The sequence below is a fragment of the Echinops telfairi genome, unplaced genomic scaffold (assembly GCF_000313985.2).
Source record: "Echinops telfairi isolate 266 unplaced genomic scaffold, ASM31398v2 ScPeMD7_7406;HRSCAF=8444, whole genome shotgun sequence".
NCBI lineage: Eukaryota > Metazoa > Chordata > Mammalia > Afrosoricida > Tenrecidae > Echinops > Echinops telfairi.
In genome coordinates, this window is record NW_022111306.1 from 111,471 (window position 1) to 126,851 (window position 15,381).

At 36.0% G+C, this 15,381-nt stretch overlaps 1 protein-coding gene across 1 annotated transcript in view; it reads right to left on the bottom strand.

The window, feature by feature from the left end:
* Positions 1–5,465: 5,465 nt before the first annotated feature.
* The window catches only part of LRRK2 (leucine rich repeat kinase 2), a gene marked incomplete at its 5' end in the record, with an annotated part of 171,217 nt that continues 161,301 nt past the window's right edge, over positions 5,466–15,381 (bottom strand). The window contains 4 exons of the mRNA XM_045296388.1: positions 5,466–7,023; positions 7,814–7,885; positions 12,797–13,005; positions 14,732–14,884. Of these exons, the coding sequence (XP_045152323.1) occupies positions 6,902–7,023; positions 7,814–7,885; positions 12,797–13,005; positions 14,732–14,884 (556 nt within the window). The remainder of the gene's footprint in view (positions 7,024–7,813; positions 7,886–12,796; positions 13,006–14,731; positions 14,885–15,381) is intronic.

Genomic DNA, 15,381 nt, shown 5'->3' on the forward strand with positions numbered 1-15,381 from the left:
AGCAAATGTTTTGAGAAACATGATGGCAACAAATGTACAAATGTGCTTAACACAATGGATGGATGGATGGATTATGAAGAGAGTTGTATGAGACCCCAGTATATATATATATATAAAAATCACACATATATATCATTTATATATATAAATCACACATATATATCATTTATATATATAAAAGAATAGGGAAGTGCTGCCTCCTCAAAGGAGAGCCAACTCAATGACGTGGATAAAGCAAAGCTTTTAGGTCCTTTATCTGTTGGTGTGGCAGGACTCAACATGAGAAGAAACAGCTGCAAGTATCTATTATGGACAGAGAGAAAGAGGAGGCCTCCCATGCTGGATTGACACAGTGTCTGTAACAATAGGCTGTCATATGGGAAAGACTGTGAAGATAGTGTTTTGTTCTAGTATATTGGGTCACTATGACTCGACCTCGGTGGCACCTAACAATGACTTCACCAAGGCACTTATTGAAACATAAAAATATCATGACAATCCATTTTAGTGCTTGTTTCAGGTTTTAAGTTATTTATTTGTTAAGTTAGGTAGAAAGTCTTGTCACCTGAAGATTTGTGATAAATAGGTACAAAGGCAACTTTCATGACATAGATTTTTTGCACAGTATTTTAGAGAAATATAATTTTATTAAACTCGACTGGCCTGGTGGCACTGTCAAGTCAGCATTGGACTGCTAACCACAAGGTCAGCAGTTCAAACCCCACAAGAGAAAGGTGAGTTTATCTGCTCCTATAAATGTTCACAGCTTGAAACCCTACGGCAGTGAGATTTGGAAAGCTAATAACCAGTATGAAATTTATTATGAAATGGTACTTTCCTTGACATGTTTGCTAATTGATTGTATCATTTCATATACATTATCTCATTTTATTCTCATTCCTCCAAATGATGAGTATCCTGTTCTCAATTTGTTCCATTCTATGAGTAAAGAAATTAAAGATGCTATAGGTCCCTGAGCTAGTTATTCATTCTGAATACTGGAATTTAGATCAGTCTTTCTAATTCTGAATGTGTAGTTCTTTCTGTCTGGTTTTCTTTCTAGCTTGTTCTTATAAATTTGTTTTTTAAACAATTATGAAGATCATATAAAATAATGATCATAGCGAAAGACTATATACAGAGCTCCAAACGCGACTCCATTGAAGCTTTCAGATTTCCTTTTAGGAGTTTCTGTACACTGAGTTACAACCTCTCATCAAAGCGGTACGCCACACATCTCAATTGCATTATCCACTACTGAGAACAGATTAATACATTTGTAGTCTTTTTAAAAGCCATTGTTTCAGTCAGAACTGTGTCGTTATTGATTTGTCGATAGCAAAGATTTTCTGAGTTGACTTTGTGACAAGGCTATATGTATCTGGTGGTTAGCAGTCAAAACCCATCTAAGCAAAGCGTTTGGCCAGAGATTTCTCTTTTGCCTATAAGACGCTTCAATCTGTGATCGCCTAATTACTGTGACAAGTAACTCATTGGCATAGTAGTATGCATCAGGGAATTGAGACAAGACCAAAGTGAAATAGCTTGTAAAATATTGGGCCAGTGTATTCTCATTGTAATAAACTGTATTTCCACTACCTATACTTTTAATTTTTATCAAGATAACAAATATTTAGGCTAGTTAATTTTGGTTTGGAGTATAAACAATGATATGATAAAAGTCATATCATGTATATGAAGTCAGATACATCATATCTGTTGGGTATTTTGAAATTCCATGGCTTCTAAAGTCCACAGATATGCAAGTCCTTTATATGAAATGGTGGTGTTTTTGCATATAAACTGTGCACATCATGTATATCAAAAGCATCTCTAGATTACTTATAATGTTATATAATATACATGCTACAAAATAAAACCAAACTAGACTCTTGGTCTTTGAGGGATTGCTTTGACAACTTATTTGAGCCCTCATCCTTACGCTCATGCTCATGCTTTCAATCCAAGATTAGCTGAATGGATAGATTTGAATCCTCAGATACAGAAGATTGATTGTCTCAATGCCAATGTCACTTCTGTTGTTTTTACCAATGCTATTTCTAAAGGAGCATTTAAGACAATGGGTTGCATTTTCATAATTAAATAGTGATAAGTAACATCTTCATGGTAATTTTCAGATGGATAAAGATAGTGAAACCCATGTAAAAATATAGCACATAAGGCATTCCATGAGTCCAATTTCCCACCTTGATTGCTCCAGAAGAGTGGATTGCCTGGAGGCCAAGGAACAGCTCACTACATCGACTGATATCTCTTCTTTCTGCCTAGTATTTGTCTGAGGCAGACACTCCTTCAAGCAGAGATTTAAGGAAGAGCCTGGAAACAAAGAGAAGAAAGCTACCGTACAGGAGAACAGGTCTCTGTTGGCTCAGTAGTCTCTGACTTTCGGTCTCTAGGACATGTCTCCATCCTCCCACTTAAAAAACAATATATTAGGAACACTCCAAATACCTTGACAAAATGGAAATAATTCTAAACAGTCATTTCAGAATTTTACTGAAAGAAATGGTACCCTAATGAGGTTTTCATTTTGCTGTGTTAATCTAGTATATGATTTTCATGTTTCTCTGAGCAGTCCGTTTCACGAAACGATCCAGTTTGCCAACTCAGGTATTAAGCTGCTCAAGATAGATTACATAAATAAGCTAAGGTTCAACGTTGGGAGAGTTGATCCCTTGTTGGCAATGGTGGGGTTCAGCCAGCTTACAACAATTCCACAGAACTGATACCTACGTTTTTGAGTGAGGTCAGCAAACCAACTGTTAACATGGCACTTTTTACGCAGCTTCCATCTACGGTGGGCAACTGGGAAGCCACCCAAGGTGGAAACTGCAAATTTACATGCCTTATTTTTTCTAAAGCTCATCTTTGCAACAGCAAGCACCATGGTATGCTTATTCTGTCCATAAGCACAAAACATTAGAAGGAACTATGTTTGTGATATTTATGTATTCATTTCATAAAACCCATTATACTTTTTGGTGAAATGCTACATTATTATTCCTTTGCATTTGTTACATCAGTAACAATAGATCGTAAAGAGAAAAAGTGCCAAAGAACCAGAGGGTGGCATGCTGCCATTCGTTTCAGCCTTGTGTCTTGTCCCAAATTCTCGCAAGATACTATGAGTAAATTATGCAATTCCTCAAAGTGTTTTAAGAGCTAAAAATATTGTCAGAATAATTGCCTTATGTTCAGCAGAATGGGAAAGGGTTTTTTCAAAGGTGAATATATGTTCAGAGAAGATAAGTCTAATTTCTAATATATCAAATGCAGACTATTGTCAAATAGACCTAGCTCTAAAGAAATGGGACCCTACTTCCACTGTGAAAAGTGGTTAAGGATAAATCACACAGCCAATGAGTCTTGGGCGAAAGCAAAGAATATTGCAAGTGAGTACAGTATGTCATCAAGAAGCAATATGGAAATATCGTAAGTAAAAGTTTTACTGTTTTTTGTCAGGTATTACTTTATATTTTATTAATATTTAAAACTCATAACATAATCTAGTTTTATGCACCTTTTTATTCTTCGTAAGTATTAACTGTATGAAATAATAAACTACCTTGAGATATGTCAGGTTTTTATAATCAAAATGGTCGTTAGGGCAGAGAACCAGTCATTAAATTATTTGAACCCCACCACTGATTCAAAGTGTGTGGAAATTTGAAAGTTCAATTTTAATTTTAAAGTTCAATACCTTCTTTGATATTTCTGCTGCTTTCATCAGTATATTTTACCAACTTTCCAGGATGAAAAATAAGTTGTTCTCTAGGTAAGAGATACCATCAAATCGTAAACTTGCCTGAGACAGACTCACAGAGGCCATTTGTTCATTTAAATTTTGAATTTTTCCCAGAGGATATTTTTCTTTTAAGATAACATTCTTATGTTTTGCTGATTAGCTTTGATGATTAGCCATTATTTTAGAAGTCTAATCAGGAAAATTTAGAATGAGTATGCTTATTTTATTTCTAGTTTTTTTAAATCATTTTATTGGGAGCTCATTTTATTGGAGTATCATAACATTCCATAGTTTAATTACATCGAGCAATATTGTACAATTGCTACCACAGTTTCAAAGCATTTTCTTTCTTCTTGAACTCCTTGCTATCAGCTTCCCTTTATCCCCTCCCTCCTCCACTCTCTCTCCCCCAAGAACTTTCCCCCTCTCTCTTTCTTCCTTTCCGCATCTTACACCCTCCAACATATCCATTCACTTATATTCTGTTATCGCTCCCCTTGAGTGAGGTTATATAGTCATCAATGGTATCAGCTACCCTTTGCCCTCCTTCCCCACTCCTCACTTCCCATTCCCTGAAGGAACCATTACTCTTGTTACTGCTTCTGAAGGGCTATCTATCTTGGCTTTTGTGTATCAAACAATCTTAGATATACAAATGAATATACGAAACATATGAGCATGTTTAAGGAGGCAAATTCAAATAAAACCATAATATTAAGAGGAGAAAATATTAAAGAACTAGAGGATAGTTATGTGTTTCACCAATGCTATACTGCACCCTGGATTTATCATCTCTTCTGTGTGGCCCTTTTGAGAGAGACTGTCCAATTACCTTGCAGGTGAGTTTGAGTCTCCACTACATTCCTACCCCTTTACATAGATTTGGTTGGTTGGTTTTGAACTTCTGATTCCTTTTCCTGTCAACACCTCATGATCACGCAGGCTGGTGTGCTTCTTTAATGTGGACTTTGTTGCTTCCCTGCTAGATGGCCACTTGTTTGACTACAAGCCTCTAAGACACCAGACACTGTAACTTTTAATAGACGGACATCCTGAGTTTTTTTCACTACGTTTGTTTACGTACCTGTGTTGTCTTCAGGGATCCTGTCAAGGAGATGAATATCATATAATGCCACATTATTAGAACCATTCGTATACTGAGATAAGATTTAAGTAGAGGCCCAAAGTCCTTCTGCTTCCTTGCTGCATTTGCATTTACATATGTATATTAAAAACAAATATACCTATATTTACATATGTACATATATATATATACACTATATTTTTTATTTCTTTATATTTTTTCTCCTCCTGCCCCACTATCATGTTTATCCATCATTTACCTATCAGTAATTCCTCTTAAATACAACACTATTGATCAAACCTGACCAGAAAACCAGCATCCTCCTTGCCGTCAATTTTATTTTTTGTTCTAGTACCTGACTGACAATTCTATTTATAGAGAAATTTGATGAGAACTGAAAATAGGTCACATGATCATCCGGTGTTATCCTGTGACCCTGGTCATTATTTGCATTATTCGAAAATAACTGTATAAATACCCAATGAATCCTCACGTGAACACTCCAGCTGCCGTCTCCTATACGGACGTCGCGGACACCAACGAGGGATGCTCCAGTCGCCTTTGAGGTGGCTCAGTGACTTATAGGTAAAAGATAGCACACACACGAAAACACACTTTTCAAATTCATAGACATGCTTTAAAATATTTATTATTCCATAATAAATAAAATTTCCATTTACATAGCTTTCTATATAATTGTCTTCAGTAAAAAAAATTGCATAGCAACACAGTGCAATAGTGAGGCGTATCATCCAGGAACAAAAGCACTCTCATTTCTGACTAGTTTGAACTCCATCGACAATCAAATCAGAGATTCCCTTGACAAGTGGACGCTCTCCATAGGGTGGTCCTTCCTACAGGACTTTGCTTGAAAATTAATGACTGGGACCAATGGACTTAGCAGAAGTGCCTTTCCTTCATGTAGAAATGACACTCAAAAGTGCACAGAGTTGCTTGGCCCTTGTACTCTTACCATGGAAGGTATTTAAATAAAAGGAATCATTCAGAAGATTAACTTACCAGGTACGCTACCCACTAATTCCTTTCTTCTGTGGTTAACTGAAGAGTGGTCCTTTTTGGGGGGCCATATTCTTAGTGGGTGTTCTAGAATCCTATCATCTGAAAATATAATTTATATCTGCATGATTTAGGATTTGTGAGGCTACAAATTTAGGGAGAGGGTAGATAAAGGAAGAACTTGAGAGAAACAAATTAGAAAAAGAGCAACCGGTGGTTTAGCTTACCACTAAGGCTCAAAATAAAAATGCAAAAAGAAGTATTCGAAGGACTCAAAATTGTATTTATGCCAATTATAAAATTCTAGGGTGTCCACATTCATAAACAGAGTTGCACAATATAAAAAAAGAGAGTAACTATGTAGCTCCTGGAGACAGATATTGACACTACATCCCATTGATCATTTTCTCATCTTTCCTGGCATCTTGTTTTAGGTGAAGGGAGATGTGTAAGATGCACTATCAGCATCAGCAACAACTAGAAATCAAACCAAAGCAAAATACCGCCCTCTCAAACTAGGGCTTTTAGTGCAAATCCAAGCATACATGAGAACTGCACTCAAAAGCAGTGTAGAAGGAATGTATTATATGACTTTACATGGAATACTGTTTTAATATTATAATTCTATCACGCGTATGACTAGAGATTAAGTAGACAACAGTTTTGTCTTAGGCACAGAATTTAAAAATAGTTACTTTCATCATAGATAACAAAGCAAAAGCAAAACCTGCTTTGTATATTTGAGTACAAGTATTGGAATTGAGTACTTCATAGACTTTTTTCATTTAATTCACAAAATGAATTGGGATCAGTATTATAATATTGTATTTACATATATCTTTTAAACATAATTTTACTGACAATTATTTTACACATATTTATATAAAAGTGAAACATATAAACATTCCTTCATATACATACGAGCCATCTTAATGAGTGGAAGTATCCTTTTCAATGTAAACACTGTTCCAGAACAATTTACAGAGAAGAAAGTCATTTATTCCTCCAAAAAGAAAGCATTATCAATACCCCTGTCATTCAGCAGATCCCCCTCTCAGTTTCTCAGCTAACTCTTGTCTCACTTCAATGTGCTTTTCTAAGTTCTGCACTTCATGTGGGAGATTGATGTCCCAAACAGACAAGCAAGACTGTATCTCTAGGAAAGAACAAAGAAAGCTATGTTACAAACATCCGCCCTAAGTCATTTCAATTTACTTTAATTTTGTTACTTTATATTTAGTTAACTTGAGCAAATGCATATATAAATAAGGGTATAAATCATTTCCTGAGTCAGTGTCATTCATAAGAAATTATATATGACAAATATGTATAAACAAGGTTCCAAGAAGATATTTAATAACCTTGCAATTCTTTTTATCAAAAAAATAAAGCTTTATCAAACATTTTTTCAAAACGTGACCTCGATTTTATATAAACATATTGTATGGAAAATTGACATCTGGTTTAAATTTGGGCTGCTTCTCATTTTATAAGGCTTTCTATCATGATCCCATCTTTTACAGAAATTGATACTGTCAAATCCCTGATGTTTCATTTTATAGAATTATGTCAAAATTGTTCATATTATAAAGTGATTGCCAATTAGAATGCTGAAAATAGTATAGCCCAGGTGATATTTACTCTAAATTTATAATACCTAAATCTAGCTCTTTGCCATCGAGTAGATTCTGACTTATAAAGCCCCTATGAAGGCAGCCTAGAAAACTGCTTCATAGGCTTTCCCGGCTGTAATCTTTACAGAAGCAGACTGCCACCTTCTTTGTTCTTTTTCTGCAGAGAGTCTGGTGGGTTTGGATTTCTGATTTATTGGTTGGTAAACAAATATTTAACAACTGTACTAGCAGGGTGACAAATTCATCAAAAGTACATGCAATTTTGCCATCACACATTATTCATTTGGAATACAAAACCCTATCACACGTTACCTTTTTGGTGTTCTGTACTTTCAGTACTTTTTTGATTATAGCCCAAAACCAGCATGACATTTTTAAGGCTTCCTTTAGCAAAGGGAAAAAAAGAGAGATTTTCATTAAAACAATACAATAAGTTGAACCAAAACAATTGCAGTGGTTCATATTTTAAGATACAACTATCTTGGAACAATTCTACATTTTAGGAGACATGTCGATGACACTGAATAACTAAGTCTCTAAGAAGAACAATAATTTTTATTGTTAAGCTAGAAAATCTATGATCTACTGTTGGCTATAATTCTGATTAGTGACTAGGTAAACTTAAATTAATGGTGTAATTTAACTTTGAGCAAAAGGAGATGAATATGGACACAGGAGCCTCCAAAGTTCAAATATTAAATAAGACAATGCGTGTGAAGGTGCTGTAGGTAATGAAAGGCACCGATCAAATGTAAAGCATTTGGATGGATAATTATCACAGTAATATTCTGTCCTAAAAGTATGCTTTCCTCTTCAGTCACGCATTACTTTATTTTTAAAATATTCATTAAAAATCCTCTATATTAGACATAAGGCTAGGTCCAAGACATGAAGGAGTGAAAGACAGCATGCAGATTATATGTACAAAAGACTATTTTCTAGTGAGGAAACTCACTATAATCCAAACAATCTTGACGACAATCAAGGGTATGTGAGAAATGTATTATGAGAGCCCAAAGTGAGAGCTTTTACCTAGTCAGGGTTGACTTGTCTCAGAATTTGACATCTGAGGTGTGAGGATTTTAAGAGTCAGAATTAACTAAGCCAATGAGGTAGGCGAAGTCAGATCACAAGCAAATTAGAAAATGGCAGATGCGAAAACTGGAAGTGAGGAGAAAAGTGACCAGAACAGAATGAAAGTCGCCCTGTCACAGGAGATGTGAGGGGTGAGGTACCGCATGGACATGGAAGTGGTGAATGTCAGACCACAGCACGGAGATGGATGTGCTGAATTCAAGTCAGACCAGGCAGAAAAACTGTGGTGGTCCGGTACCATCAAGTTTGTTCCCACCCATCACGTCCCTGTCTATGTTCAACAGAACCACGCACTGCCTGGCCCTGTGCTATCCTCAAAATTGTTGCTCTTAGGAGCCCATTTGCACGTCACAGCCACTGTGTAATCCATCTCATTGTGGGACTTCTTTTCCACTGCCCTTTTACTTTACCAAGCGTGAGGTCCTTAACCAGGGACTGGTCTCTTCTGAAAACATGTCTAATGTTCTTGCCTCTAAGGAGCATTCTGGCTGTCCTTCCAAGAGAGAGTTGTTTGTGCTTTTGGCAATCAATACACTTGACCAACAACCTAATTAAGATGCATTCATTCATTTTCGGTCTCCCTAATTCACTAATGTTAACTTTCCCAAGCACATGAGGTGATTGAAAATCACTATACTATATATACCATCGTATCGGGTCAAGCACACTTTAGTATTCAAAATAACACCCTTGCTTTTCAATACTCAAGATGTCCTGTGCTGCAGATTTACCCCAGGCAATACACAGCTTGAGCTCTTGACTGTTGTTTCCATGATGACAGATTGTGGGTCCAAGCAAGATGAAATCTTTCACAACTTCACTCTTCTCCATTTTATCATGATGTTACCTATTGATCTAGTTGTAAGGATTTCTGTTTAATATGCGCATATATTGAGTTGTAATTTATACTGTGGGCTGCAATCCCTGATCTTCATCAGCAAGTGCTTCAAGTCTTTCTCACTTTCAACAAGCAAGGTTGTGTCATCTGCATAGTGCAGGGTGTGGATAAGCCTTCCCCCAATCCTGACGCTGCATTCTTCTCCGCACACTCCAGATTCTCTGATTATTTGCATACAGGTTGGATAAGTATGGTGAGAAGATAAAACCCTGAGGCACACTTGCCTAATTTTAATCCATGCAGTAGTCCATTGAAATGTTCACACAATTGCTGCTTGATCCACGTACAGGTTCTGCATGAGTCCAAAGGAGTGTTTTGAAATTCCCATTCTTCTCCAGGCAATTCTTAGTTGTTGTTATTTTTTTATGATACACAGAGTCAAATGCCCTGGCAGAGTTAACAAAACACAAATAAACACCTCTTCTTTCAGCCAAGATCTATCTGACATCAGCAATGATATCCCTTGTTCTATATCCTTTTTTGAATCCAGCCGAAACCTCTGGTAGATCCCTATCAATGTACTGCAGTAATCATTATTGAATGATCTTCAGCAACATTTTACTTGCATGTGATATCCAGTGTATTCTCTATATTTTGTGTAATCTGTTGGGTCACCTTTCTTTGGAGTGGGTACAAGTATGTATCTCTTCTAGTCAGTTGACCAAGTAGCTGTACTACAAATCTCTTGGCATAGACAAGTGAGTGCTTGCAGGGCTTCATCAGCGTGTTGAAACATTTCAACTGGTCTTCCATCAATTCCTGATGGCTTCTTTTTGCTAATGCTTTCAGTGCAGGTTGGATTTCTTCCTTCAGCACCATTAACTCTTGCTCACATGCTACCTCTTGAAACCGTTGAATGTCAATGAGTTATTGTTTGATACGATCTTCTGTATTCGTTCTATCTTCTTTTGATGCTTCCTGCAATGATCAATATTTTGCCCATAGAATTCAGAGCTTGATTTTTTCTTTATTTCTTTCACGTTAAGATATGTTGTTCTTCATTCTGGTCTTCTAGCGCTAAGATTTTGCACATTTAATGATAATAATTTATCTTCTTGAGCTGTCCTTTGAAATTTTCTGTCCAGCTCTTGTCATTTCTATGTACCTTAGCTACTCTATGATTGAGAGAAAGTTTCAGAGTCTGACATCAACTTTGATCTTGTCTTTCCTGTTTTTCCAAGGGCCATTTGCGTCCTTGCATATTATGTTCTTGATGTCATCCCACAGCTGATCAGGTCTGTCATCAGTGTTCAAACTGTTCTTGAGATGTTCTCAGATTTCTGGTGGGGTATATAAAGGTCATAGTTTGGTATCCGTGGACTTGTTTTAAGCTTCTTCAGCTTCAACCTGAACCTATATATGAGCAATTGATGGTCTGTTCAACGTTGGTCCATAATATTGACTTTCTCTATCTTCTCTTCTGCAGAGGTAACAATCAATTTGTTTTCTGTATATTCTATCTGGAGGTTAGAGATAAAGAAGTGGTTGGTTTGGCAAATTCTATCATATGATCTATAGCTTTATTTTTTATCACCAAAATGATCTTTCCAACTACTCTTCTCTCCTCTTTGTTTCCAACTTTTGCATTCATTGTTAATAATTATTCATCTTGATTGCATGTTTGACCAATTTCAGACGGAAGACATTGGTAAAATTCTCCAATTTCTACATCACTAGCGTTAGTAGTTGGTGCTGCATTGGAACAATAGTTGTACTGACTGGATTTCCATGGATACAGAGAGATATTATCCTATCACCGATTACAGAGTACTCCAAGAGAGTTCTTGAAATGTCCTTCTGGGCAATGAGTGCAATGGCATTCCCCTTGAAGCTGTCGTTCCCAGCCTAGTAAACCATATGAGTTTCCAAATCAAAATGGCCAATACCAGTCAACTGTCACTCACTAACACTTAGAATGTCAAGCTTTATGCATTCTATTTCATTGCTGACCACTTTTAATTCCTGTGATTCATACTTCATACATTCCACTTAACTGTTTCTGCTCCTTATGAGCTGTGCCCCATGAGCAAATGAAGGTCCTGAAGGCTTTACTTTCTCAGGCTTTACTCCATCCACATCATTATGATCAGCTGTATTTTGAGATGGCAGCTCTTCCTTAGTCATATTTTGAGTGCTCTCCGATCTAAGGGCTCATTTTCTGGCACTATCTCTGACAATGTTCTGCCACTATTCCTTTGGTTTTTAATATCAAACAATATTTCACTGCTATCCATAAGATTTTCAGTGACTATTTCCTTTGAAGTGGACAGCCTATCCCTTCTTCATGGTGTATTCTTAGGAAGTTCTATCAAAACTTAGTCACTTAGGATGAATCGGCTGGTATGTTAAATACCAGTCACATAGTTCCCAGCATCACAGCAACACACAAGCCACCAATGCACAACAAACTGACAGACAAGTAGTGTCAGGGCCTTGCAGCGATTTTAAAATAAATCATCTTAAAATCTGTCATCACTTGTTGATATCTCATGATCCATTACAGATATGAATGACTGAAACATATGGGACTCAAATATGAAGATTACATTAGAGGATAATATTCAAAATTGAAAAATTGGTGAGGGTTCATAACAAACTCCTGACTTTCTTTAATAAAGTGTTATAAATGGAATGTACATTTTCTTCACCAGGTTCAAACACATTTTATATATATTTATATATATATATACACACACACACATATAGCATATCTATAAATCAAATTGCTAATAAAAAAGAAACATTGAACTGCATTTGTGTATAAAATATATTTAATGTTCTATCATAATTTCATCATATTCAAATAGAGTAGAGAGTAAGAAAAATGTGTTAATTTGAGTAAAAATACATTCTGATATATCCATATTTGTAGATTGTGGACTTCAGAATATTTTGCTCTAAGTATATTCATTTGTTAATAAAATGAAAAACCAAATAAGATTCTTAACAACGGCAAAGTTTATACTATGATTTTTAAAACTCATTTTAGATTCTTTGCCAAAAAATGTGAAAATACTCAGTACTGTGCATTTCCTACATTTGCCTTAGCCACGTAAAAAAAAGAAATAAGACCAAAATTTGATGCTTTGCTGCAGAAATCTGCATTTATCATGGATTTAGGACCATCTGATCCCTCAATATTTTTATGACCCTGTTCAAAAGGTATCACAATTCCATGTTTCATTGTGCATAACTTCGAAGAGGCTTTAAATGTCATTGTAAGGAATAGAGAAAATAAAATTGAATTGAAGTATATTTTTGCAATCGATAGCAATTACAATGAAAGCAGTAAGGAAACTTGCCTAGCTGTGCGGTCATCATGACTCTAACAGACTCACAAAAGTTGTGAATTATCCGTATAACGCGACGAGTGGGCAGATCAAGAAGCAGGATGTGGCCCCCTCCGGTTCCTATCCAGAGAGCAGTGTTCTTCTGCAGGGAGAGGGTTTTCACTCTCCCTGAATAAGACATTTTGTGCTTTGATTCCTTGTTTCCTTTTACCATTTCCTCCCTAAAACCATGAAGAAAATATATGTTGGTCATTTTATCAACCTCTAAGAGATATATGTGTCTATGCACATATACAAATAGATGTATATCGTATTTTAAATTATGAGTATATTACAGCATACATTATTTCATTGCCATCAAATCAATTCTGATTCATCGTAACCCATAGGATGAAGTAGAACTGCCAGGATTCCTGAGACTGGTAGTTACAGGCTGAACTTTAATCCATGATATTCCAGGGCTCCTTAATATACTTTACCCCAAACTAGAACCCACCACCATCCAGTCAGTTCCAACTCACAGCCACCCTACACAGGACTTCAAGACCATAAATCTTTATGGGTGCAGACAGTCTCAGAGCAGCTGATGAGTTTGAATTATCCACCCTGCCATCAGCAGTCCGACATTTACTTGGTAGACCTGCCAGGCATCCTTCGTATACATTATACGTCGTTAAAATTGTACAGAGCTATGTTATAAGGAGCCTTGCAGACAAGGTTGGCAGTTCAAACAATTCAGCCACTCTGTGGAAAAACGATAGGCTGTACTGTTCCTGTAAAGATTTACAATCTCAGAAACCCTTTTTAGGGTCACGAATAATAGGATTATACTAGATCCCTGTGTTGTTGTTGTTCCCTGCCTGAAGTATAAATATCAAAAGTAACACAATAGCTCCTTAGCCTTAGGATATTCTGAAATAAATAAAATGAAAATTATTTTTACAAATATCAAATTTGTGTATTCCAATTAAAATAGAATACATTTTCCCAATATGAACGAAAAAAAATATTTCAAAAGCTTTCAAGAAGTACCAGAGTTTCAAAGGAAAATCAAGTTAGTGTTATATGTGAAAAATGTGGGGCCTAGAAATAAAAGAATCCCAATATTTTGGTATTTCACACATGTAAAGGTCCCATTACCAAGCAGAATGGCTGCCCCTTCTAAACATAAACTGCCTTACGACCCAGTGAAGCACTGTGTGAAGGATCTAGGAAAGCTAATGTTGAAGTTCCATTGTAAGGCTACAGCATGCAACCTAAAACTTCCCCAGGCTATGAAACAAACTACATCCCCAGAATACAGATACAGAGTGCCTGGCCAGCAAGCTTGCTGACAGTCTTGTGTCCGAGCACCAGCACAAAGGGATGGGTTTGATGACACAGCTGAGATGTCTCTCTCATCAGATAGATTAGACCGAGGACTAAAGTCTGCTCCTCTGAGCCCACAGGCAGGCAGCAGGTCTGCCTTTCCCACCTGTTTCTATTGTTATGGCTCCTTTCTTTGCCTTAGAGCCGAGGACCCTGGGACTACACTAAGACACGATCGACATACAGCCAGTATGAACCCAGCATGCATCACTTATAACAAGATGCTATTTTTTTCTCATTAGAAAATATACTATGAAAAGCCTTGAATAAGTGTCATACGTTATATTACCACTTTTCTAATTTATTTTTCCTAGGTAACATTTTTTAGGTATCAAGCCATGTTGCTAAACAATATTCAATTGTTTCTGAGCATAAAATTTCTTATTTTTCAACAGGATTGTCCTATTTTTATTTTTTAAATTTCTATTTATATATCTAAAGTTTCTAGTCAAATGCCTATCTTATATTTTCTAGATCTATTTAAAAACCTTTCTATTAAGTATTCCTTTAGGAAGGAAGAAAGATAAACCAGATTTCCTCCCTCTGTAAAATCTCTTACAAACAGAAAAATGAATTTACTTTAAAAAGTGCACACAGTCGATGAGCTCGCAGAGTTTTTCAGTTTTCTTATCCCACACTTCCACAACAGGGCTGTTTTTCTTAGCAATATAGAGAACCGTGTCCACGACCACTGCTATGATGTTGGAATCGCTGAATGCTGCATAAGAAAACCTAGGATAAAAAAAATCATTCACCACCATTCATTTTTATTCCACTCCAATATACAGTACAGCATTATGCTAGTTCTCAGTGTATGTGAAAGACGAATACGTTTCTGAAAAATGCATATCCATGCGAACTGAGAATGAGAATTGAGAGTTATTTCTGATTATCCCCTAGTTATGCTAAGGTAAATATATGATTGACCATGAGTTTATATTTTATATTGATTTTTATTGGCCATACTTAAATGTTACAACTAAGATTTATTTCTGATTTTTAGTTTTAATTTTAGTTCCTTCTGGTTCTCTATAGAATTTTATATTGCATATTCATCTCTAGAAGAAAAAGCATCAAATATACAGGAATTTTATGATACTTCAATAAAATTATTATTATTATTATTGAAAATGCTTAGAAAATGAAGGGCTAACTATTTATATCTACAGTGAAAACCCAAGGCCCTGAAGAGAATTGTAGCAGTAGTATCTTAAACATTAAAGCAAGGG